Genomic DNA, 25,887 nt, shown 5'->3' with positions numbered 1-25,887 from the left:
GCCTTGTCTGGTTACTGTAGTAACCAGTGACGCCATGGAAAGCTCCCATCAGTCTCCCAAACAGCTCAGTGTGTGTCCACGATGCTTTCTTGGGACTGTGCGTCACGGTTGTTCTGTTTTAGTGACACAAGAAAGACCACACACTGACAGACATAAATGTGTGTGTGTGTGTGTGTTTGTGTGTGTGTTTAGGTGTGCATCGAGACCTACGTGTCCAGCTGTCACCAGCGCAGCATCAACACAGCGGTGAGAGCCACGCTGAGCCAGATATTAGGAGACCTGACGCTGCAGCTGCGGCACAGACAGGAGGTCACACAGAACACACACACTATAATTATATACACACAGATATATTATACAGGTACACATGTGCACACATAAACTAGGAGAAAATTACAGAAAGACAAGAGCATAATGAACAGCACCACATTTGTTTTGACACAAGAGTCAGCGTAAACACGCCTGCTGCTGCTGCTGCTGTTGTTCCTCCTCAGGGTGCAGATGGAGACGAGGTGACCGCACCGCCGCTGCAGAGAAGAGGTACCTCACTGTCAGTGATTTCTCTCACCTGTGCAGCTCCCTTTGTTAGCTGTAGGGATATACAGCTCTCCTTTTTAATGTATAGTATTGCATATGAGCCTATAATTTTTCTCTACCTAATATTTAGTTATGAGCGCTGTAGATGGGACCATTTGATATGAGTGTCCAACATAGACTGTATATAAAAGATAGTCACATATTGGATCGTTGACTACCATTCTAAAGACTGCAGTTTAGCATTTTGGAAATGCTATGTTAATTTTTTGGAGTTTGAATTCTGCTCATTTTCATTTAGCATGTTTGAAGATTAGGCCTTCTGAACAGGCCACTGTAGTACAGAGGATAAACACTTTTTACTGGCACAACAAAATGGTATTTCCTTTGGCGCCACCTACAGGACAGACTTCACAGCTGTTGCTGGATTCATCCTGTTTTCATGTTATTGTTCTTGAATGCTTTGAGGAAATTTCTTCTAATTTCACACAAATGTTCACTTGAACTGAAGGATGAACTGACTAGAATTTGGTGGTCGAAGTTCAGTTACATTGTGACATCGTAGTGTTTCTACAAAAACTACTCTCTGCTGTCATTTTTGTTTAGTTTTTTGTGTGTTTTTGTCCTGTTCTATGCCCCCCCACCCCCACCCCCCACCTGGTCAAATCAGATGAGTTCTTCCTCCCTGAGCCTGGTTCTCCTGGAGGTCTCTTCCTGTTAAAAGGCAGTTCTTCCTCCCCACTGTTGTCAAATTTTTTCTCTCTTTTAAATTTTTTTTCTTCTCCTTTACCCTCACCATATAAAGCACTTTGAAACCACTGTTTGTGTGCAGCAGCATTATGAAAATAAAACTGAACACTTTTCTGGCCGTTGTAGGGCGCCATATTTCAGATTTGCTTGAATACTGAATTAGGTCCAGTACTATTTGGCGTGAATCTGGACAGAGACATGTGGAAGTTGAAATATCACTGTTGGGTGGAGGTGTACAACCACGAGGCCATAGGTCTAGTTTAACCGAGCAGTGGTGAAAATCCAGGAATATAAATCTAGTTTCACATGTGAATCGAGCATTAAAGCTTGGGCCGGTGGCTGTGGACTTTCAGTCATGTTTACTGTGCAGCTCAAACTGTTTTGTAGCCGTTATAAAGGCAGTGTAATCACCAGTCTGCAGGTGGTAAGAAACACCTTCAGAGAGAGACCGGTAGGGGCTTTTTATGATACCATAAAGAGTCGCATGCACAATTTCGATAGGCGCCTCTGCAGGCAGAGAGCCAAACAGATTCACAGTGAGGGAACTGATTTATTCTGCTTCTTACGGAGAAAACGGGGAAAGCAATGAGTTTTTTATCGCTTCGTGTACATACTGGATAAAGATAAAGCAGGTACTGCGAATTAACCTTTTTTATGGTATGGGGGGGGTTGGGTGTTTGCAGATATTTCTCCCACCAGCCAGGCTCTGTGTGAAGATGTGGTGACGGTTCTGACCGTTTTCTGTGAAAAGCTGGAGTCAGTAGACAGGTAACACTGCAGATCCTCATTACCTCACTAATATGCTTTTATATTTGTCTTATCTTGACATGTAGGTGATAATTCAGTCTGTCAGCTCTGTCTGTGGATCATTGGCTTCTTACACAGATGTGAGATGTTGGAGCAAAAGAAAGTGTTTTAGATGAATTAATGTAACAAGCTGACATTACTGATAATCATTCTGCTCTTACTTTCATTAGTGTTTCATCTCCTTTCACTCTAAATATCAGTTAATGGATGAGTGGATGGGGAAAAAAAAAAACATGGAGGCATCCAGGAAAAGTTTTTAAAACTCCAAATGGCAATTTAGCTGCTGTGTAGGTGTGATTTACCACAGGTTTAAAATGTGTGATTTACATTAAACTGCATGAAGTTTGCATGTGCTTTCATTGTCTCCTGTCATTAAAAAAATCTGCAACTTGATTGGTTGTCGGAGGCATTCAAGCCCGACCTCCAGTTTGCTGCGGTAACGATCAGAATCCAGGAATATCACGGTTTCCTCTTTATCGTCTCTGGTGAACTGAGCATTAAATCTCGGTTACTTCCACTGCTTTTGGACATATTTAGTGTGCAGCTCTAATTTCTTTTTTTTAAGACTGCTCCCGATTTATGTTTCCCGCCAGTATGACTGCCTTACATTTATCTGATAATTTCAGTAACAGTTCCAGTTCAGTGTCACTGAAAGCAAAGAGTTTTTCTTCTTTTATTTCATTGCTTTTCATCAGCCTTAGTGTTTTCCACTCCAGCTGACCAGGCTGTGTGGATATGCCAAATGTTAACAAGTGTTATTGACCGTAATTATTTCTGAGACTCAGTTGATAGTCTTTAGTTTTCATGTGAAGCTGAGCTTAAAATACTAGAAAGCTTCGGTTTGATGCAGTTATGATTTGTGCATTTTCCAGCGATAACCAGCTCCTGCAGCTACTCTATCTGGAGTGCATCCTCTCCATGCTTAGCAGCTGCCCTCCCACAATGCACCTCTTCAGAGGTTTCACAGACCTTGTGTGGTAAGACTTTCTAAATAAGTGAAATTTCACCAACATTCTCCTTAATCAGAGTTCACTGTGTTCTAATGTGATCAATAAAACGTTAATATTCCCCTTCCCAGGAAGCAGCTGTGTCCATCCCTGGTGGCGATCATGGGAAATCCTGTCAATGACAAAACTATTGCTTCCCACCACGGCTACACGGGGGCCTCAGATCGAGACCGCCTCTCAGAGAGACTCAGTCTAGGTAACTGGATTTACTAGCTCATAAATGTTAACCAGCTATGAAGATCAGGCTAACAGTCTGAAGGCTTCTGCAGCTTGTTTAAAGAGGAGTGACTTCTTCCTGGCTCATGTCCCTCCTTGTTTTGCTCTCCCAGGAATTGGCCAGGACGTGGACTCCTGCTGCGGAGGAGTATCCGATCAGGGCAGAGGATCTGGCTGCTCCTCGAGCGCCCCTGCCAGGATTGCACCTGTAGTGCGGACGGTGTGCTACATTGCAGCGGAGCTGGTGCGTCTGGTGAGCTGCGTCGAGTCGATGAAACCGGTGCTGCAGTCGCTCTACCACAGGATCCTGCTGTACCCACCTCCGCAGCACCGCACCGAGGCCATCCGCATCATGAAGGAGGTGAGAGAAAGCATTTTGCTAATCGTGTACCTCCAACGGTGGTGTGCTACAAAGGGATCCAGTAACAGTTTGACATGACTGCATATATTTTTAGATCCAGGACAGGAAATGAATGGTGACTGAAGGCTGTAATCCTTCTGTATGTGTCTGTGTGTTAGATTCTGGGCAGTCCCCAGCGGCTGTATGACCTGGCAGGTCCTTGCATGGCTGAGCCTGAGACCAGGAAGCGCTCCTTCTCAAAGAGGAAGTCCCACCTGGACCTGCTAAAGCTGTTAGTAATCCCTCTTTTTTCTTTGAGTATTTGCTGTAACTGTTAAATTCAGGGGTTGAATGATCTGAAATCCATCGTGCTGTAATGTTTGCCCATTCCCTTAAAGCTATGCGCTGTTTTGGTTTCTCCGTGTTTTAGTCATCACATCACAAGCTTCGTCTCTGCCAGAAAGTTTTCTTAAGTGGAAATCAGTCTAATGTGTTCCCTCACTCACATCGTTTGACACTGGCAATCAATCCTGACTCATTTGCACTGAGCTGTTTGTTTCTGCTTCCTGTGGCAGAGTAATGGATGGGATGACGGAGGCTTGTATCAAGGGAGGGATTGAGGCATGCTACTCCTCCGTCTCCTGTGCCTGCGCCCTCCTAAGTGCACTGGATGAGCTGTCACAAGGCCGTGGCATCCAGCCTGAGCAGGTACACAGCTAAAACATGAAACCACAGACATTAAAATCCCATATTTGACATTCTAGTTTTTTGCTTTACTTTTTCAAATAGCTTTTTTGTGCATGTCAAAGGATTTGGGTCCAAACGTCCAGGCCAAAGGAGTCCAAGCTTTTCTACTGTCACTGTGTAACATAGATAAGTTACAGATGTAACTAATGTACGTAATACACTCCTACTGCAGCAGCTAGTTTGACCCACCCTCAAACAAAGAACGGGCATCCGCCCCGGCTGCAGTTCTTTGTTCAAATGTTTGTATGTTTGTGGCTTATCACAGCTTTTTGTTAATAACTAACAGCTCTCAGGCTTGGTTTGTTGAAACAGCTGACAAATCAGAGCAGGAAGGGCGGCCTTAAAGGTGCTAAAATGTAGTGTTTCAGGCAGAAGAAAAGCTGAGGAATGTACAGCATGATGATAAATGAATAAAACTGCAGCTCATCAGCTGTGTTCTCCAGGCTCGGCTTCTCCTCAGACGACTGGATGATCTGAAAGATGGAACAGAATCGACACGTGAGTCCATGGAGATCAACGAGGCCGACTTCAGGTGGCAGAGACACATCCTGTCCTCAGAGCAGACTCCATGGGACCCCAGCTCTTCTTCCTCCAATATGGCCACCACCGGGGCCACCGAGCGCAGCCCCGACATCAGCATCAGCATCACTACTGAAACGGGTCAAACTACCCTAGATTTAGAGGTGGGGGAGCTCAGCCTCGCTGTGGGCCACACTAGTCCAGAGGAGTGCGGAGAGGATGCTCGCCTCCCTTCGCCTTCCTTCTGTGACAATCAGGAGGAAACCAAACGTGAGCCGATCCTTGGGCCCAACCAGGGAGGTCAGAGGGAGGAGGGAGGGGTGCCCACAGGGGAGGTTGAGGGAAGAGGAGAGAAGGAAAGAGGTGGAGGTGGAGAGAGAGGTGTAGTTCCTCCAGATGTGGTGCAGAGGAGTCATGGCCTCGTCTACCCCGACATCACTAACTTCCTGTCTGTGGAATCCAGGTCTAGGCCACACCACGGAGGAGGGTCACGATACAGCGAGAGCAACTTCAGGTACGCCTGCTTCTGTAAAATACATGAAAATATAATAATCATAATAGTAATTTTAAAAATGATCTCATGCCTCTGCCTGTTGTCCACCAGCATGGAGGAGCAGGACTTGTCACGGACTGAGTTTGACTCGTGTGATCAGTACTCCATGGCTGCTGAGAAAGACTCGGGGCGCTCCGACGTGTCCGATATCGGCTCTGACAACGTGTCGCTGGCCGACGAGGAGCAGCAGACTCCTCGTGACTGCCCGGGTCACCGCTCCCTGCGCACTGCCGCCCTGTCCCTCAAACTGCTCCGCAACCAGGAGGCAGACCAGCAGAGCGCCCGACTGTTTTTCCAGTCTCTGGCTCCACTGCTGCCCAGGCTGCTGGGACTGTCCACTGCCACGGAGGTGGACCTGTCACTGCAGAACTTCTCTTCCACCTTCTGCTCCGGGATGCAGGCTGGTGAGAGGGGGGAGACGGAGGGGAGTTTAGATTTAATGTGGTGATGTGAGCTGATTTCCTGCTGTGCATGTGTTTGCTTGTCACACACACACACACACACACACACACACACACACACACACACACACACACACACATATTTGCTCAGGGAGACGCGATCTCTGCAGCTACTTCTTCATATATAAGTCTATATATATTACACTGGGAATATCAGTGATGGAGCGCAAACAAAATAAAAATAAATCTTTATTACTGCAAAAACTCAATGACAAGACAACATAATTTATAGTAAATGTTAAACATTTGGCTAATCTAACTCAGTTCCCCCAGAGTTAATGTGTAATGTGGGTGGAGAGCAGATTTGTCATACATCGATGGTACTGTAGCTGCTCAGGTGACCACTTTCAAAGGTCCTTAACGTTTTTGAGGCCATGGATGCATTACAGGGGAGAGCATTTTCCCAGGGCCTCCTCCCAATCCTAACAGACTTAATTAGTTTGTAATTAGCCTTATTTCTCCATGCTCACCAGTGAGCTTGCAGTCTAATAAGCCAAGCTACAGGGGAGCAGTGATTTTATAGCAGGAGCTATGTACAAAGTCTCTGCACACTAAATGAATTGAAGGCACTTTGGAGGAAAATACTTCAGGAGGACAATTAGGTGGAAATTTCACACCTTCTCACTTCCTCCTGGAACATTTATGAAATCAGATTTGTGTCTGTCAGCCTTTATCAGGTAAATGCACAGCATCTTCTAGGAGCTGCTTCAATCATCCAATCAGAGATCAGACTGTAGAGATTAGTCTGACTAATGAACACCTGACCTGCACATCCATGCATTGTTCAACCAAAAGCATGATGTCACAATTCTGACAATAATGCAGTGTTGAATTTTTCTGCTGCTGCTGTTCCAGTAGCTCTGTTTTTATTTTTTAAATGATTTTATTGAGTTAGGTTGTTCTGTATTTTTTGGCCTCTGTAACACAATCATATCCCAATTTTTGGGCTAAATAAAGTTGATTTTGTGTTAAACAGTCCAGCACCAGTGCAGGTCGGGTTACAAACTAATTTTGGAGTTCGCTGCGGTTTCCTCCTGCAGCATATCTGCATCTTTTTAATCTTGATTTTTTTATAGCTGACCAAAGCAAGGTGACAACAGCTAATGGCATTCATTTTTCTGCTGCTGTGGGGATTTCTGTCACAGGTTAGGAGAGCTTCCCCACAAAAAGTGCAGCTTAGTTGGAGACGGTGCAGAGGTTCATTCTTCACTGAATTTCTGCTCTGCTTTCCGAGCTTTGGAGCTAACAGTAGCTCCTCGGTGCGCCTTGACTGGTTTTTCAACTACGTCTTTGAATCGCTGGAGTCCGGTGTTTTAATTTAGTTTGATGATTTATTTTGTTTTTGCCTCATTAGAGACTGTAACGAATGAATGAAGTTAAAATGAGCTTGAAAGTCATCCTGAGCGCTGAGGAAATCGTTTTTATAATTTATTGAAGTAATCTTCAGGAATAGTTCTCCAGGCTTCTTTGGATGTTTCTGCCCTTTGTTCTGGTCTCCGTCACGATGATCGCGCACAGCTTCAGTGATGCTGAGCTCCGGGAGGCCCATCCATGACTGATATGTTCCACTGTGTGTTTTTCTACCCAGCTTTGCTGTTATTGCATTGGCAGTGTGTTTGGGATCATTGAAGCTGCTGCTTTTCCATATGGTGTTGCATGGTGGATCAAAGTCTGACCACACTTTTCTGCATTCATAATTCCATCAGTCTTCAACACCATTGGCTGAAATGCAGCCCCGTACCATGACAGCACCTCCCTCCTGAGTCCAGGTCCTGCGTCGGGTCTATGCTGGATTTTTTTTTTTCCCCCTATTTTTTAAGGACGTTACTTTCAGATTCTGTTCATCTAGATTGGTTTTTGGCACCTTCCTTGTCCAGTTTCCTCGAATCTTTTAAGGACACGGTGCTTACTTTACACTTAATTGCAAGAATGGATACAGCTGATCTTTTTGCATCATTTTGGCACAAGTTGCTAAATAAACAGAATGAATTTACAGCCATTGATCAGTTTATACAGTGACCATAAACTTTGCCTTCAGTTATTCCTAAGAAGAGATTAACTGGACAAAGGAGTCTTTATTAGTTTAAAATATATGTGCACTCTTTTTAGTGTTACAGCCCAATTTGATGACTTAGAATCAATGATTTTGCCGACCTTTGACCCCTGGGACCCTGCTTTAAGAACCGCTGTGTCCCAATGATCGAGGCATCTGCCACAAACTGCCGTTTTCCCACTCTGAGCCGGCCTTGTCTCGTCTTCAGTCCCATCCCCGTTTTTACCTCCTTACTAAACACAATCCAAGTGTTTGTGCTCTTCACACTTCCAGCAGTAAATGTGTGGTTCTTTCTTCTCATAGACGATGGGTGATGGTTGGAGCACCTTCATGGATATGAAACTCTGTTCTTTGAAGTTTCAGTGAAAACAATAAGAAACAACTGTGGTGTAAAATATTTAGCTCTCTAATAAACGGCATTTGCAAAGAAGTCGACGGTGACATAAAATCGGAGTCGGAGAGCTTCTCGTGCTGTTTTCTCTGTGCGTGCAGTACTTTGAGGAAACCTGGTCAAACGTTCAGCAGCTTAAATGAGTGCTCTCGGTGTGTGTGTGTGTGTGTGTGTGTGTGTGTGTGTGTGTGTGTGTGTGTGTGTGTGTGTGTGTGTGTTTTTTAAAGGTCTCAGATGAAAAGGTTGTGCAGTATTAGTGTGGTTAAAATGGGTGCAGTGTTGTTGTATAACATTTCTTTTGCAACAAATTTGGCAGAGATGCAGTTTTGATTAATGATTAACAGGCAGTGAAAGTGTCAGTTTTTCAGATCTCACTGCGGTGTGGAAATGAGACAGACTTTCTCTGATCAACAGCTCAGCACCTGCACCTGCATATAGTCTGAATATGTACAGTACATTTATTTTCCAGGTGTTATTAAACAAAACGTTTTGCCTTCAAGGTGCGACCTGGAATCCATCGCTAAGAGCAGCGAGCCTGCTGGGAGTTTTTACATCAGCAGAGCAAAATCAGGACTTAAATGAAACGTTACGCTTAACTGACTCAGTGAAATAGTTTGAGACTTTAAATCCCCGCAGAGGGTTTTTGATTAAAGCACTTCAGTCATCAACGAACAGATCTGGCTGCCTGCTCTCACCTGTGCACTCGCTTTCTCTGCGTTTTCTCTACCTCCACCATCTTTCTTCTTCTTCTTCACTGGTTCGCTCTTTTCTCACTCTCTTCTCTTCCTTCCACACCATCACATCTTCCTTCTGCTGCTCCTGAAACCCTCAGTTGCTCACCAACTTTATTTAATCATTTTTCTCATTTACTTTCTTTTCTTTCTCCCTTCTTTGCTCAGATGTATAATTTCAGACTGTTTTTATTTTCCCTTTTCCTACTTTTGGACATAGTGTGAGCAAAGCTGCAGATTTTTTGTCCTGTTTCACCTCTGAGAACATTGACACTTTAAAATTAAGAACTTGTAGTCCTAAATTTCTGTCCCTCCAGGTGGGATTCACTCCCCGGGTTTCGAAGCAGGCGACACTCTGAGCTGCCAGGCTCTGATGAACGCAGACGGCCTTTACCTGGTCTCGTACTATGCTCTGCTGCTCAATCTGAAACTCTGCTGCTGCGACTACTACAGACGGCGGACGCTCACGCCCGTCCTGAGCCTGGTGAGTTTCATTTCTTCTGATCAGTTTTCTCTGGTGTTTAAAAAGAGAGATTCAGAGATTAAAAAGTTAAATCGAGGTCTGGAGATGTTTGCTTTAAGGCCACCACGTCCTGTTGTTTGAAAGCCCCACCGTGCAACACTGTTAGCTAAGATTTTAGATGCATCTTGGTATCTCTCAAGCCACACAACCAGATACTGAATCAGCTCTACTTGGAAGGTAAATTTGTACTTGGGTAGAATAAATTTTGGCACGTAAGATCCAAGAGTACGAGAAAATAAACAAAACTTGCAGACTTGAGGATTAAAAGGGCCTCATGTCTGGATATAACAGCACAGAACTGTGTGCGGTGATGTTTAATGGGTGGATGTTTGTTCCGTTGAGCAGAAGGAGTTTGTGCGTCTGATCCAGAGCAGCGGCGTCCTCGTGGTTCTGTCTCAGGCCTGGATCGAGGAGCTTTACCACCAGGTGTTAGAGCGCAACCTGCTGGCTGAGGCTGGGTTCTGGGGTTCCCGGGAGGACCACACACTGCCGCTTATCACCGTGCTGACAGGTACACACACACACACACACACACGCGCGGTTTCTGCATGCTCAGCTATTCTCCACACACTGGATCAAAATGCCTCCACATAATAAGGAGGGACAAATATTGATTTAGGCATAAATGGAGCAACAGTATTTATTATCAAGAAGACAAAGGAGGGGGGCGTGTGTGTGCACGAGCTGTAAGATGTGTTTAGGGGCTGCCGGCGGTATGCTACACTGTCCAGGCTGCTCCACATCACTGACTGTTTACATCCTCCACCTCCTCTCTGGAGCATCGCCTTCTCAGCCTATTGTGGCAGCGAGCTCCCCCTACAGGCACACCGCACCGCCCTCCTGTGTCCCCAACACTCTCTCCAGCTTCCACCATACTACCTCCACCTTATACTCAGTCGTACTCGATGCCCATTATCCCGAGGTCACAGTACAGGACAAAACAGCACAAACAAAAATATTCCAGAATTTAGGTAATATTCCCACAATAATCCACCAAACCCTGCAGTCATTCTTATCACACCATCACTTTTAGTTTACCTAACAACAGGTCCTCTTATTTGATTCCTCTTCTTTCTCCCTCTGTCCTCACCTCTTGTCTCCTCTCTTAGATATTGATGGCTTGGGCAGCAGTGCAATCGGAGGTCAGCTGATCAGCAGAGCGTCGAGCCACTTGCCGCTCAGCTGTGAAAAGGCCGGCAGTGACACCGTGATGGCAGGTCAGGAGCACAGTGCTGTGAAACTGCTTTATTTGAGAAAGTAATTTAATTCTCTGCAGTCAGCAGCTGATTTTTTTTTTTTTTTGTAGCTGCCTTAAACTGTTAATTCAGAGATTTTTCATGTTTGGATTATGCTTCTGAGCTGAGGAGCTTTTGTGGAGTTCACTCAGCCTGTAATTGCTCCTGAAGCGCTGCCGTGTTAATCAGGAGAAACTGCTGCATTGGCAGAGCAGTGCTGCATGTTCAAGAGGCGCAGATTTTATGTTTGTGGTGCCTTAAAGATTACAAACGTAACAGATGAATATTTGGATGCTTTATATCCTACTGTAGGTCTGTAGGAACGTGGATGGGAATCAGCCAAACCTTCAGGTTTTGAATAAACTCGATGCTGTCGGTCTGTTCATGTCATCCCAGTTGTTTTGTATCTGGTTTCGACCTGGTGTAACTGCACTGAAAAAGTAAAAAGGCTGCATAGTGAGGAAAAGGTGAAAGAAATGGGTATAAAGAGGTGGATGGGTAAAAAGAGGGCACCTGCACAGAGGAGAGAATGAGTCAGTGACCACCTGCACTGCAGGATCAAGCCAGACTTAGCTGCTGCTGACTGAGCCACATTTATGCTCATGTGTGTGTGAAATACTAATGCTCCTGCTTGATGCATCACCATCATCCATTTGCCACTTGGTGTGTAAAGATTAAAAGCTGCCCCCTTTTTTTTTTGTGCAACTGAAAGTTTTTTCTTTGTGTATTTTTCAGGAGCCGTGTTCTCACGTTTCATCCTCACGGGTGTCTGGAAAAACCTGATTGATGTTCTGTCCACACCGCTGACGGGTCGCATGGCGGGCAGCTCCAAGGGCCTGGCCTTCATCCTGGGGGCAGAAGGTGTCAAAGAGCAGAGCCAGAGGGAGAGAGACACCATCTGCCTGAGTTTAGATGGCCTCCGTAAAGCTGCTGCGCTCAGTTGTGCTTTGGGTAAGTGAAGCGTGTTTCATGTGTCTGTATTAATAAGACAAATGCATCTCATCGCTCATCCCTGTGGGGGATCATTTGTTCTCCCTCCCTTCAGCACAGACAGGCCAAAGGTCAGGATGAGATACTGAACATCTGCCCTGCAGCTGGAGCAGATTCAAGTCAGAATTGAGTAAGAGGAACGTATAGGACTTTTTAGAAGTAACGCAGAGCTGCATCCAGCCAGAGAGAGAGAGAGCACCACGCTGCTGTCAGAGTGATTTTATTGCTCACTTCTTCTCCTCAGCAGCTCTGTCGGGATGGCACCCCCCCCACATGAATTTACAAATGGAGTCTGAGTGAAGAGGGTTCAGACTGTAGAGGCTGTTGAGAGACAGACAAAATGTTTTTCTAATTCTAACGTGGTGTTTACTGCCCTCGTGTGAGCTCAGCTCCTGCCAGAGCACAGGTCTAATTACCCACAATGACAGAGAACTGAGGAACTACACAGCTTTTAATTGGTATTAAGCATGTTTTGGAAGCAAGTCACAGGGAAACAGAATTACACTAATGAAGTGGAAATACCACTTGACATGTGAATTTTTAAGTGAAATTAAACATTGTAAATTTTCCTGTTAGACGTCCTTGAAAAGAAATTCAGTGAACCTGAATGACTTGTAGTCTGTACTGAGTGCCAGCGGCCTTTCAGCCGTCCTGTCCCATGTTTCTCTCTCAGGGATCCTTTCGTTCCCAGCTCGACATTTGGCCAAACAAAAGAAAAAAAAATGCAGGCAGAACTAAAATGAATAACACCAGTGTGATTAGTGCAGATTAGTGTTCAAACATGAACACTGGGCAAAGCTCTAAAATGTTGTTCTCAGCCATAAGAACACAAAACGCACACACTTCCTGAACACATCCAGTTTTAGGGGCATGTGGTTAGCTGCGAACAACATGAAGCTAAAGGTGCTTTTTGTAATTACCCCCTCAAAAGTGTTACTCAAACTTTGGCTGTAGCTCACTAGGTAGAGCAGGTCACCTACTGATCAGAAGGTCAGCGGTTCAATTCCTGGCTACTCCAGGCTACATGCCAATGTATTCTTGGGCAAGATACTTAACCCCAAGTTGCTCTCTGACCGTCCTGTCGGAGTATGAATGTGTGTGAATGCTAGTTAATTAAAAAAAGCACTTAGCTTAGTAGAAACATGGAAGTGCTTGTATGAATGTGAGTGCATGGGTAAATGTAAAACGTGTTGTGTAAGCGCTTTGAGTGCTCTGACTGAGTAGAAAAGCGCTATATAAGAGCTAGTCCATTTACCATTTACTTTCACCATTAGGGGGCAGTGTTTTAGCAGGAAGCTGCCTGAAGCTGTGGTTCCTAGTAGGAAGAAGCATATCTGGTCTGAGATCAGGGTGGCTCAGTGGTGCAGCGGTAAGCAGGTTAACTCGCCGTCTCTGTGTTAGCCCTGTGATGGATAGCTGACCTGTTCTAGGTGTGCCCTGCCTCTGACTGTCTGACAGATGTAATTGGCTCCAATTTAAGTTATTTTATTGGCTTCCATTTAATGATAATCAAAAGCCTTCGGCCCTCTTTGGCTAATACTGTTCCACGTTTGTCCACTAATTAATTACACTTGGCTTAAATCCTCCATCACTCTCTTGCTGTTACAACCTTCCTCTTCATGCTGGAAGTGCAGACTGGAGCTGCATCCACCAGCTGCACCATCTTGTGGTGCAAATTAGGACTACACAAAAGTACTTCAGTTGATATCACTTCAACACAGCACACAGCTTAAAGTCATATCAGTCCTTTCCTGTTGATAACTAATTTAAATTATGATTCTAAACACAGGAATTCATAATAAGCATTTTAAGCGATCATTTTATATCCTCCATGCCTGAAAACCGTTTCACCGTACTGCATGCTTTTAGCGTGTGTGGCGTACTTTGTGGTTTGCCTTAAATCCTTTTCACCTGAGGAAGGTTTTGCTGAGTGTTGATTTTTTTCCTTGTCAGCTTCATTCTGTGTCACATTAATCAGATTTGACACCGGTGGCAGCTGCCCAGTAACAGCCTGCACCTCTTAGGCCCTCTGCAGCTCCCCTGGAGGTTAACTGGGAGGTTTGTCTCCAAAATGGTAAATACAAACACTACAGAGACTCTCTGGGGAAATGCAGTTTTCTTATCGACCCCTGTCAGATGTCTATGGAGTTAGTGGCATAACCCCAGCATGTATGTAGGAGGAAGTCAGGTTGAAATTGTCAGTGCAGAGCATGAGTTAACACATGGTGCACAGCCTCATCTGTGAGAGAGGACGGTGTTTGCAGCGTGATGATGCAGTTTGTGTCTCCAGTTAATGGCAGATTCCAAACTCGTTTTAAACGTGCAGAGATGTATTGTGGATGAATGAAACTGCTCATCTTTACCTGTGTGCATGTGTGTGTGTGTGTGTGTGTGTGTGTGTCAGGTGTGGCTGCCAACTGTGCTTCAGCTTTAGCCCAGATGGCTGCAGCCTCCTGCGTGCAGGAAGAGAAGGAGGAGAAGGAGGTGGGGGAGACGGGAGACGCGATCACACAAGGTATTTTCACAAAAACACGCCGTTACCTCGTAAACACGTGCACATTTGGATATAACACACTATCACAAAAACACAGATTTTGAGGGGATTGCATCATCATTACACACACAATCAAGGGGTAAAATCTCAAATTAGTGGTCATGTTTTTTTAATTATGTAGCCCAGATAAAAGAAATATTGATAGCTGACATTGGTACTAATCAAGACTCTGACTTTAAAGCCATTCCCACTCTTAATAAGGCCACAACTTTGATTCAACACAGAGTAATTTAATTTAACTGAGTAATTTTTGTCTTCTGATGATTTGTTTGTTGAGATTAGAAACAGTTTTTCCCTTTGCATCATTTTTTATTTATTTCACACTACATGGACTAAAGCACTGGGCTCCACCTGCAGGAGCTGCTCACAGCCATGCCATGAAGCTCTTGGTGCACAGTTTATGTGATGTTAATGCTGGAGGTGATTTGAAACTCTGCAGTTACTGCAGAGTGTTGTTACCTCAGCACTTGGTGACCCTGCTCTATAACTTTACATGGATTTGACACCCTCAGTGGTTCCTAAATGCTTCCACTTTGCAATAATACCCGTTTCAGTCTAGGAGGGAAGCTGACTGCAGCAGTGGCATCCTGGATTTGCAGGATTTTATACACCTACAGCAATGGGACTGAAAAATATACCTCCGGTATCCTTTTCCTTGACCACGATGAAAATGTCATGAGGCCAAGGAAAGGTGGGTAGGAGAATAGATAAGGACTTAGGAAATGAGAAGAGCTGTGTGCTGAGAATCCGAACGACTGTACACTAGTGTCCTTAAAATGTGATGCCGGGTGTCTGCTGTGGAGAACCACAGTGTGCAGAAGATGGACTACAAAACACGCATCTTACCACAGTGTGTTCTTATCACTTCATTACAAAAGTGCCAGATTTATTGACAGTCTGCAGCAGTCCGAGGCTTTATTTTGATGTTAAAGCTGCTGGATTTACTAAAAAGCACCGTGTCAGTTCTGTGAGTGAAAGTCGTGGATGTGGGCATTTTCCCAGCTGTTTTTATGGGACGTGTATTTGCAGAGGTTTCATTTTCAGCAGGAGAATATTTAAATGAATCACATAAACAGGATTTACAAAGTTTGCAGCAAGCAATTTACTGCAGATTATTCTGCATTTTATGCCAAAGAGCATAAAATGCAGAATAATCTGCCACCTGTTGTGGCTTCTAGGAGTGTTTATTTGGAATGAGAACGAGTAACTGTCTCTTTGGGCCGATGGCTCTTAGCTGTGAGCACAATACCAAAACTTGGCTTTGTGCTGAAGTTAACTGAAGTGTCAGAATATGACTTTTCTAATGAATTTCCTGACTGACCACAGCCCAAACCTTGTGAATCACTTCTACATAAAAGGGATGCTAACAATAAGAAATGGGATCTAGTGACATCTAGTGACAGCTGCTGTAAACTACCAGCAAATGGGTCGAATCTCTTACAACTCAGTTTATTGAGAAGCAAAATTAAAATTGAGATTTTTCTATAACCTCAATTTTGTTAAAGGTTTTGTTGAAGGCTCATCTCAAGGCAGTTCAAGCACAATATTTAGGGTGTCTGTGACCTTTAAATATACCTTATTCTGTGTGTGTGTGTGTGTGTGTGTGTGTGTGTGTGTGTGTGTGTGTGTGTGTGTGTGTGTGTGTGTGTGTGTGTGTGTGTGTGTGTGTGTGTGTGTGTGTGTGTGTCCAGTGAAGCAGCGTGTTGAACAGCGTCTGGAGCAGATCAGCCGTCCTCAGGGAGTTCGCCTCCACACAGCTCATGTGTTGTGCATGGACGCCATCCTGAACGTAGGACTGGAGATGGGCAGCCACAACCATGAGTGCTGGCCACATGTTTTCAGGTACATCCATCCATCCATCCATCCATCCATCCATCTTCCACTCACCCAGTTCAGAGTCACAGAGGGGCTGGAGCCTATCCCAGTTGCCAAAGGCAGGGTACACCATGTACAGGTCGCCAGCCTGCTGCGGGGCCAACACAGACAGACCACCGTTCACACTCACATTCACACCTGTGGGCAATTTAGAATCACCAATTAACCAAACTCCAGTTCACATAACCTGCAAAATACATTTAATAATTATAAGTGTGAAATTTCAGGCCCAGAAACAGTAGGATGAGAAACTGTGGTGGTTCATAAGAGGGCCGACGCTTTGAGTGTGTTTTAAACCTCTTCAAATTACTTTCAGGGTGACTGAGTACATCAGCTCACTGGAGCACACCCACTTCAGTGATGGATCCACCCAGCCGTCCTCATTGACCACCATCACCCAGCAGAGCCAGCAGATGGCTGGTATCGACCTCGGGCTGGAGCTGAGCTGCGACCCCAGCCCGGAGGCCTCTGAGCTGAGCCTGAGCCAGCCGGTCATCCAGCCGCTTTCCATCCAGGAGCTGCTGAAGGAGAGCAGCAGAGGGGGCCGAGGGCTGGACCTGAAGAGTGGCAGCCTAATGACGGGAACCAGCGCCGCCAAGGCCGTGTGCACACTGTCAACACAGGCCGACAGGTAGGGCAGAGGATAAATACCACAGTAACACAGTGTAACGACTTAATGGTAATGACTTATTCCACTGAGAAGGGAGATGAGTACTTGTGTCCATCATGAAAATGGACTCAAAAGACAAGCACATATTTTTAGCACCAACACTTTCTAGAAACGACATAACCTCTGCACCATAAAACAACAGCATGTTTGATTATCCAGTATCCACAGGTCTGTGGATGTGGAGGAGTGGAGAGATGTAACTGTAGTTTTTGTGGGTACAGTGTTTCAGGTATGTGTTACACAAAACTAGTGCTTTTATTTAGTTTTATTAATTCACTCTTTTCCAAGTTTAAGGAGCAAATTAATTGAAGAATTAGTGAGTTAGTCTTGGTTTCCTGTCTGTATGCTGGTAGCAGTCAATATTTCAGAGAATCACCGCACTGATGTCCAACTTTGGGTTCTTGGAAGATCGGTTGTTTCATAGTTTTTAACCTGATGGGTTATCTCTGTCACCCCGCCGGGCGGGCGGGCGGACAACTCGATAACGATGTGAGCTGGGACGTTCAAATTCACACCACAGATGCATTAACTAAAAATCTCAGGCCAGTTCATTCTTACCGTTATAATGCCAATCATTGTCAGTGGTTTATATTTATTACAATCTTTTTAATATATCTTTTTACATTTATGCGTAGAGTGAACTGGAAAGACTGACTTCTCTCTCTGGTCCCCTTTAATGAGGTTATAGTTATCTTTCTGGTTGAACATGTGGATTATACCTGCAAGACAAGGGAAGGAAAGGAAAGATGAGAGAGATATGGTGAAACAGAATGTGGTATAATAATTGTTTTTGACTTTGTTGTCTTGTTTTAATAATTGTTGGACACTGCACAGCCCTAGTTTGAATTACTTATAGGAATTTTTTTTAAATCTGTTTTTATGTCCATTTTTTCCAGAGTGAAAAGTAACCACGAGTCTTAAAAAATACAAATGTTGTGATATCTAAAATATCAAATAAGGATAATCTCTAAACACAGTGCCGTGATGTCACCGTGGGCGATGTGACAAAGGAGGCAGAAACAGAATTATAAGTTACACATCAGTGCGACGGCCTGTGGCTGTTACACCGCCGTGTTTCATTAAGAGCAGCGTGATGGAGCCTCTTAATGAATTTATCTTCCAAAACCACATTTCACTGACATTTGGTGCTCAGCAGGAGTTTCTGAGGCTGGTGAGTTTTTAGAGCCATAAGATGGCAGTAGAGGTACTGCTGTGTGTGTGTGTGTGTGTCTGTGTGTGTGTGTGTGTGTGTGTGAGATGACTCATTCGTTATTCGGACCCTAAGAGCAATTTTAAAAACAGTGAGAACAGTTTTTTTTTGTGCTCATCACTTCTTCAAAGGGTTTTTATGGGAGTGAGACTTGGTTTCAGGATTAAATTTAAAATGAGACTAATGTCCTTACATGTGTACAAATACGTATGTGTGTGTGTGTGTGTGTGTGCCACTTGTTATGAGTCATCTGTCAGATCCACACAGCTGCAGAAAATGTGGAACTTGTTTGTGTGTTCATTCCAAGGATCATCTCTTATGTAACCAGTTATCTGGGCTGCTTTTAGGAGCAAATATTAAAAAAAAAAAATCCCTTTGATCTTTTGGAACAGATGGACTGAACACATTTACAAGCTCAATGTGGCAAACCATAGTAAATACTGCTGCACAGGGCTGTCCTAAAAGCTCTGCTGAAAGGGCAGTTCGTTTGTTTTTGAATATATGTTACCAAGCCCCGTTTCTTCACGTAACTTCACTTCTGGCCCTTAATCTAAACTAGCCTGGCAGCATTACTGTCCCTTTACACTGCAGATGTTCACATGAGTGTAATGAAATACTTTGTGTGCGTTTCAGGTTGTTTGAAGAAGCGGCTACCAAACTAAACCTGGTGGGTCTGATCGGTTTCCTGCAGCAGCTGAGAAAAGCTTCTCAGTGTCAGCTGTTTGACTCTGTTACAGAGACTGGAGACTATTCACTGGCAATGCCAGGTACACACACAGTCCTGTTTGCATCACGTCATTATGTTGTCATTATTTTCAAAGAAATATAAGCTAATTGTTTAACCTGAACCTAATTTTACTCTAACATTAAAGCACATCTTTAATTTTTTTGAGCAGTGTATAAAGGTACACTTCAGATCTCAGAGGGGAAAAAAGCAAATCACGCAGGATATCAGTACAAAGTGGCGTCAGACGGACTGAAACATAATGTCCTAGAGGTGTGCTATTGTATTTAGGTCAGGCAAGCGTGGGGGCCGGTCAGTGGTATCAATTCTTTCATCCTCCAGGAACTTCCTGCATACTATCACCACATAATGCAGCATAATGTTCTCCACAATTTCTCCAGACCCTTTAACGTCTGTCACATGTGCTCAGGGTGAACCTGCTCTCATGTGTGAAGAGCACAGAGCAGATACCGGTCCTGCTGTTGGGTTAAGGACCTTCTAAGCTGTCAGATCAGCCAACACTTGCAGCAGGTTGGTCAGCAAGCTGCGTCCATAAACTGTGCAGGTGCATCACACAGGCTCAAATACCTGCTAACTAGTGCTGAGTAACAGATTTAAATAAAATACTCAGATTTCACTCGTCGAACTGGAGAAGAGAGCAAGTCGTATTGTTTGTCAGATAACTGCATTAGCACCAAGAGCATAAACGCAGTGGTCCATCTACAGCAGCTGAATGGATGAGCTATAAACAATAATGGATCCCTGAACAGCTTATCTGAATGGAGACAGAATCTCTAGAGACTAAAGCAGTTTGTACCAGAGTGTAAACATGTTAATTTCATGGCTACATTTGGGCGTTTTAACGTGGGAATCTTTGGGGATTGACTCACTTGAGGAACTAGCTTCTAGTGGCCAATAGAGGAACTGCACTTCTCTGCACTTTGGTGTTGACTTCATTGTCCAGGCCTGGTATTTGCTGATTGGTGCTGGTACGCAGCACAGGCTTCTCCTCTTCCACTGCAAATAATGACAAGTTAAATTATGATGATTTAATTCTGGCACATTTCTTTGCTGACAAAGCAGAATCATCAACAAACACTTGCAGTTTGCATTTCTAAAACAAATATTGCACAAATGTGCAGAGTAGTTTGCAAAGTTAACAATCAGCTGGCTCATTGATAAGAAGCACAGAACCAACAAGAGAGCTGAAACAATGAAGAGAAGCACTCAACGCCTTCGAGAAGAAAATCCAGCGCTGAGTGTGGCGAGGTCAGCTGTGTACAAACAAAAGGAAGCTGTAAGAGGAAAGACTTAAAAGTGTCAGAAAACAAAACTCAAAGCGTTATGCCTTAAAATGCAGAACCAGCGAATTATAAATGGGTGGAAACAGGAGTCGATGTTTGTGAGTGAACTGGAAGAAATGGGCTGAATGAAATGGCATCGTGATGTCATGGCTGATGAGTTCATACTTTTTTCATCGACATGATCGGGAAGAAAAAACGTAGAGAAAAATATGAATGAAAAAAATTCAATTAACACGTTAACTGTATCTGTGGCTTTTTTTTTATTTGCTACACATTAATAAAAAACTGAATGAACTAATGTAGAGAGTCCCTTCTCGACTGCGTCTTGATTCGGGACACGGGGCAAACTAAGCCAGGGGCCTGGATACATGTGAAACATGTTCCCTTAGAGAAGAAGCCTTTCTTCTTTTTGTTCTATAAATCTTTATTAATTAGTTGCACTCATATGGCCTCAGGTGAACATAAAATCTCTCACTGGTTAATTAAAGATGAGCTAAAGGTACAAACAAAGCTCAGAGACCTTTTTCTGTCCTCTTCGTGTCTGCAGGAGAAGCCAAGTCGACACTGGACCGGCGCAGCGCCCTGCATCTCTTCCGCCTCGGTGAAGCCATGCTGCGGATCGTCAGGAATAAGAACCGACCGCTTCTCCACATGATGAGGGCCTGGAGCGTGGTGGCGCCTCATCTGGTGGAGGTAGGATACTAACTTTAAACACCGTGTAGCCCAAAACGAGCGACACATACTGTAATTTGTCATTTTGAAAGGAAATTGTCCAGATTGCATTCAGTTTTTTTTTATATGATTTAATAAGAATAATTGGCGTTCAACGAAGCCACGAAGCGAAGTTTATCCAGTTTGTGACGTAAAATAAACGTTTTTTTTTATCTTCTTTTATGGAGATTGATTTCAGATCAATAGCGTAGCGTTAGCTCGGGCAGGACACAAAGTCATCTGAGGTATCTCACATCAGCTGATGGCTCAGCTGATATCCTTCTAGGCTCCCAGCTGACTGTCTCACACTTCAGTCTGCCTACAATGCTGGTATCTCTGAGCCACTTTGCAGCCCAACTCTTAATCAGCGTCATCTCTATTATCACTGCTGCCTGCTTGCTGCTATCCCCACCTCATACCCTCCATGTGTGCACATAGAAGGGTGGAAAAGTGCTGTGCTGCCAAACACAAGGGACTGCACACAGAAATAACAATCTTCCTTTGATTATAGTGGTCTTGAAATGAAGCGGTATAACAGCAGCGCGGGTTTCCCTTTATCTTCCTTCCTTCTGTGCTGAGCAGCTTGTAGTGTTGCACACTGTGGTAACATTTAGCTCAGGCAGCTGCGATTCTTCTGCATGAACTGCAGTTCAACTCGGAGGAATCACTTATTAAATAAATGTAGAGTGTTTTCAAGAATACACTTCAGATATGGGCGATGAAGGCTACAATGTTAGAGGAATATTAGAGGCTCTGTCCAGGACTCACTGAATATGAATTTCTTTGTAAAAAATATTAAACACAAAGCTTTGGTCCTTGTCGCAGGCTGCGTGTCACAAAGAGCGCCACGTGTCCCAGAAGGCCGTTTCCTTCATCCACGACGTTCTCACTGAGGTGCTGACGAGCTGGGCGGAGCTCCCACACTTCCACTTTAACGAGGCGCTGTTCAGGCCTTTTGAGCACATCATGCAGCTGGAGCTCTGCGACGAGGACGTTCAGGACCAGGTTAATCACATCGACCAGATCAGCCGGTGTGAATCGTTACATGTTGCGTGCTCATTTTGCCACACAGTTTATTTCTCTGCTTGTCTCCCTGCAGGTAATAACATCAATAGGAGAGCTGGTGGAGATGTGTTCTCCTCAGATCCTGTCAGGGTGGAGGCCTCTGTTCAGCGCCCTGAGGACTGTCCACGGTAGTAAAACTGACACCAAAGACTACCTGTTGGGAGAATACTCCATGGGTACATCTAATAAGCTTTTTTCCAAAGTTTATCATCAGACAGTTTGAAACACAGCAGCCGTTTCCTGCAGAAAAAATGAAATCCACTAAGTTTCCTTCTCTTGTCTTTTTGTTTTCGTGCAGGGAAGTCCCAGGCGCCGGTGTTTGACGTCTTTGAGGCGTTCATAAACACCGACAACATCCAAGTTTTTGCCAATGCTGCCACCGACTACATCATGTGTCTCATGAAGTTTGTCAAAGGATTAGGTTCGTCTCATTTGTCTGTGGGCTAGTTTTCATTTGGAGATATTACTTTTCAAGCCCGCAGGGATTTTATTTTTCCTGGAATAAGGCTATGTGTTTATTTATTATATGCTCCTAACATGCGTGTACATCTTGTATTTATGTAACATCTTCAATACATGAAGAGAAGGGATTTCTGATTTCTGTGTGCGCCTCAACATGCTCAACATTTTCATCAAAAACAGGCCAAAATGCCTTTTCTATATGAAATGTTCTTATGCATCACCTTTCAACAACAAGGTGAATAAATCATCCAAAAGCTTTAAGAGGAAACATAAGATACAGAAGCTAGTGTGTGAATTTTTTTTTATTGGGTTTTACAATCTCAATTTTGAGTAATTCCTAAAATGATCCAAACTATGAGTGGTAAGCCTTTTTTTTTGTTTGTTTTTAATAAAGATAGTTTGAATTCCTGGTTTTCAGTAGAGTTGTCACCATCAACTTCCTTAAAAGCTCACAGAAGGAGAAACAGAGTCATGATCACAGTGAGTGGGAGGCAGGTTTCAGCGAGGAAACATCGATACAGCTGAAAACATGAAGGAAAAAAAAGATTATCACTAATTTCAGTTTTTCTGCAAACACTCCAAACAAACCAAAGTGATGGAAAAGACTCATTGAAGTGTAAACCATTGTTTTCTTACCACATATTAATTTTAATGCAACTACAGTATCATCCAAGTGCTTTTCAAGTGTTTTGCAAAGTTTATTCTCTCGGCTCTTGTTGCTTCCCGTGTTCCTGTGTAGGAGAGGTGGACTACAAAGAGATCGGAGACTGTGTTCATGCGTCAGGTTACAGCTCCACTGACCTCTGCCTGCCCGCTCTCGACTACCTCCGCAAATGTTCGCAGGTAGGAGCTCCGCTGTTCACACCGAAGTGCTCAAAGGAAAGAAATCTGTTTTTGCCAAAAATATTACACCAACGTTAACATGTTTCAGTCTCATTATCCATCAGATAGCATTTTTTTATGTTGTATAAGCATAGTTAAGATATTCTTTGCTATTATAATAAAAGAAACCGTGTTTTGCATTTGATTGACAGCTGCTAGCAAAGATTTACAAGATGCCATCGAAGCCGGTGTTCTTGGGTGCGCGGCTCGCCAGCCTGCCAATGAGATCGCAGGAACGCTCGATCAGCAGCGAGGATGGGATGGACTGCGTCCTCCAGGAGTTTGATGATGACACAGGTTTTCTTCGTCTTTCGCTCCTCTCTGTGCTTCACTGTCTCACAGACTCCTCCCCCTTTCTTTCTCTTCAGTGCATCTTTGTTCTCTTCTGTCCTGCAGGTTTGATCCAGGTGTGGATTTTATTACTGGAGCAGCTCACTGCAGCCGTGTCAAACTGCCCCCGACAGCACCAGCCTCCAACACTGGAGCTGCTCTTCACACTGCTCAGAGAGGTCACCACAGTACCAGGTGATGCACAAATGGCTTTTATAACATAGTACCTTCATTTTAGGAAGAAGTGACAGGACGGTGATCCTAAAGGGACAAAAACAACAAAAGTAGGTCAAATGACCTCAAATCAAACCAAAGAGAGGAAAAAAGCCCCAAAAATCAGCCGAGAGTCGTCCATCTAAACTCAGCTCATCTCTCCAGGTCCAGGGTTCGCCATCTTTGCCGTCATCCAGTTGCTGCTTCCTGTGATGTCACTGTGGCTGCAGCGTAGCCATGGCGACCACTCCTACTGGGATGTGGCAGCAGCGAATTTCAAACATGCAATAGGCCTGTCCTGCGAGCTGGTGGTGGAGCACATCAACAGTTTTATACACTCAGGTGGGAGGCAGCTCGATGTGTGTGTGTGTGTGTGTGTGTGTGTGTGTGTGTGTGTGTGTGTGTGTGTGTGTGTGTGTGTGTTCCCCTCTGTGACCTCATGACTTTCATTATCTTGAAGCTAAGATGAACATCAGTGATGGCAAAGGATGCTGGAAACGTGTGTGAAGACTTTGCATTTCTAAGCCTTCATTTTAGTAGCTCAAAGATTCCCTGACTGAAAAATTTGAATCTTTGCTGAAACCTTCAGTTCTGTGAAATTTGAAGATGGAGATTTTCTTTAGCGTGCTGCATTAGCACAGTCAGCTGCTCTGTCACAGATCTGATGAACTGTTATTGTTTCTCTTGCGTATAATGTGCTCGTTCTCTCAAGTGAAATGGAGCATAACTGATACCTTGTTGTTCCACTGTCCTCCTCTTTAGTCAGATTAAACTGCACCCCCACCCCATGTGCTCACAGAGCCTGTTGTGGTGTGTTTTTCTGTGTGTGTGTGTTTCCTCCCTTTCTGCAGACATTGGTTACGAGTCACTGATCAACCTGATGCTGAAGGACCTCTTCAAGCTGCTGGTGGCCTGTGTGTCTGAACCAGCAGAGACCATCTCCAGAGTGGGCTGTTCCTGCATCAGGTGACAGTTACATACCTGTCACCATCCAGAGAGGCTGCTCTAAGGCCAAGCATTAGATAAACAAGGGTTATTTTGAACTGCTGTGGTTGAGTCCAAGAAGTGGGCATATTATATCACAAGTTAAGAGTTCATGTTTTAAAAGCGCAGTTTTTACTGAATAACAGGGTCTAAATCAGCTGTTAAAGGAGCAGGTTTTAGCCAGACTTAGTTCATCTTAATGCCAGCCTACATCAGCTCAGGCCCTCTGCATATCCTACTCTCTAATAAGGCTAGCTTTGTAAGCTGCTTTAGCTTCAATAAATGGGGCATGCAAGCTACTTTGCAACCCACATCCAACAGCTCCTCCCTTAAACTGACTGAAATCAGAACATTACATGCTGTCACTGATGCCAGCTCTGATGCTGCTGGTTCAGGACTTGTGTGACTGTCTGATTATGTTTATATGTCCTGATTGTGCAGAATCACAATCAGGACCACTATAGACCCCACAAGCAGCTGAGTGGGAATGTTTGGAGAGACTGTGTTCACGGGGTTTATTCACAGCGACAGAAACATAGAACAATTCCAGCTGTAGTTTTTAGTAGTTTAGACATTGAATTAAAAGGTGTGAACATTTTTTTTTTCAGTGTCTAATCAAACCACTGTTGTTTCTGCTGTTCTGTGTCTGTTTCCAGGTACGTGTTGGTCACGGTGGGTCCAGTGTTCACAGAAGAAATGTGGAGGCTGGCCTGCTGCGCTCTGCAGGATGCTTTCTCTGCTACGTTAGAGCCCGTCAAGGTACACCATTAAATGCAGACATCAGGTGGTACAGCTCCCTTACATAAATCTGTACAAATGACCCGTCACACCAACAGGACAGTCCACTGTAGCGAACCACATTATCCATCCTGAGTTTGAAGCTGCTGGTCCAGATAGAAGTCATCTGAAAACAGTCACAATGCTGATATTCCACATTAAGCTTGATAACCCCGTTTAACCTCCAACACACATTACACACTCAACATCAGAGCCGTGAGCGATGACTCTTTGTCTCCTCGCGGGGTCACTTCTTTCTTCGTCTGAAT

General features: G+C 44.3%; 1 protein-coding gene across 1 annotated transcript in view; it reads left to right on the top strand.

The window, feature by feature from the left end:
* The window catches only part of arfgef3 (ARFGEF family member 3), a 63,211-nt gene that overhangs the window by 23,610 nt on the left and 13,714 nt on the right, over positions 1–25,887 (top strand). The window contains exons 6-33 of the mRNA XM_030747735.1: positions 193–309; positions 495–540; positions 1,968–2,052; positions 2,964–3,068; positions 3,170–3,294; positions 3,428–3,675; positions 3,834–3,946; positions 4,230–4,362; positions 4,845–5,434; positions 5,525–5,877; positions 9,427–9,593; positions 9,978–10,143; positions 10,742–10,849; positions 11,603–11,818; positions 14,262–14,372; positions 16,103–16,253; positions 16,603–16,917; positions 18,800–18,933; positions 20,742–20,887; positions 21,731–21,910; positions 22,005–22,146; positions 22,269–22,391; positions 23,172–23,275; positions 23,467–23,611; positions 23,711–23,839; positions 24,023–24,199; positions 24,709–24,823; positions 25,498–25,600. Of these exons, the coding sequence (XP_030603595.1) occupies positions 193–309; positions 495–540; positions 1,968–2,052; positions 2,964–3,068; positions 3,170–3,294; positions 3,428–3,675; positions 3,834–3,946; positions 4,230–4,362; positions 4,845–5,434; positions 5,525–5,877; positions 9,427–9,593; positions 9,978–10,143; positions 10,742–10,849; positions 11,603–11,818; positions 14,262–14,372; positions 16,103–16,253; positions 16,603–16,917; positions 18,800–18,933; positions 20,742–20,887; positions 21,731–21,910; positions 22,005–22,146; positions 22,269–22,391; positions 23,172–23,275; positions 23,467–23,611; positions 23,711–23,839; positions 24,023–24,199; positions 24,709–24,823; positions 25,498–25,600 (4,647 nt within the window). The remainder of the gene's footprint in view (positions 1–192; positions 310–494; positions 541–1,967; positions 2,053–2,963; positions 3,069–3,169; positions 3,295–3,427; positions 3,676–3,833; positions 3,947–4,229; positions 4,363–4,844; positions 5,435–5,524; positions 5,878–9,426; positions 9,594–9,977; positions 10,144–10,741; positions 10,850–11,602; positions 11,819–14,261; positions 14,373–16,102; positions 16,254–16,602; positions 16,918–18,799; positions 18,934–20,741; positions 20,888–21,730; positions 21,911–22,004; positions 22,147–22,268; positions 22,392–23,171; positions 23,276–23,466; positions 23,612–23,710; positions 23,840–24,022; positions 24,200–24,708; positions 24,824–25,497; positions 25,601–25,887) is intronic.

Source organism: Archocentrus centrarchus, chromosome 15 (genome assembly GCF_007364275.1).
Source record: "Archocentrus centrarchus isolate MPI-CPG fArcCen1 chromosome 15, fArcCen1, whole genome shotgun sequence".
Classification (NCBI taxonomy): Eukaryota; Metazoa; Chordata; class Actinopteri; order Cichliformes; family Cichlidae; genus Archocentrus; species Archocentrus centrarchus.
Note: the sequence above shows the minus strand (reverse complement) of the source record. Positions and strands in the feature narration are given on the sequence as shown.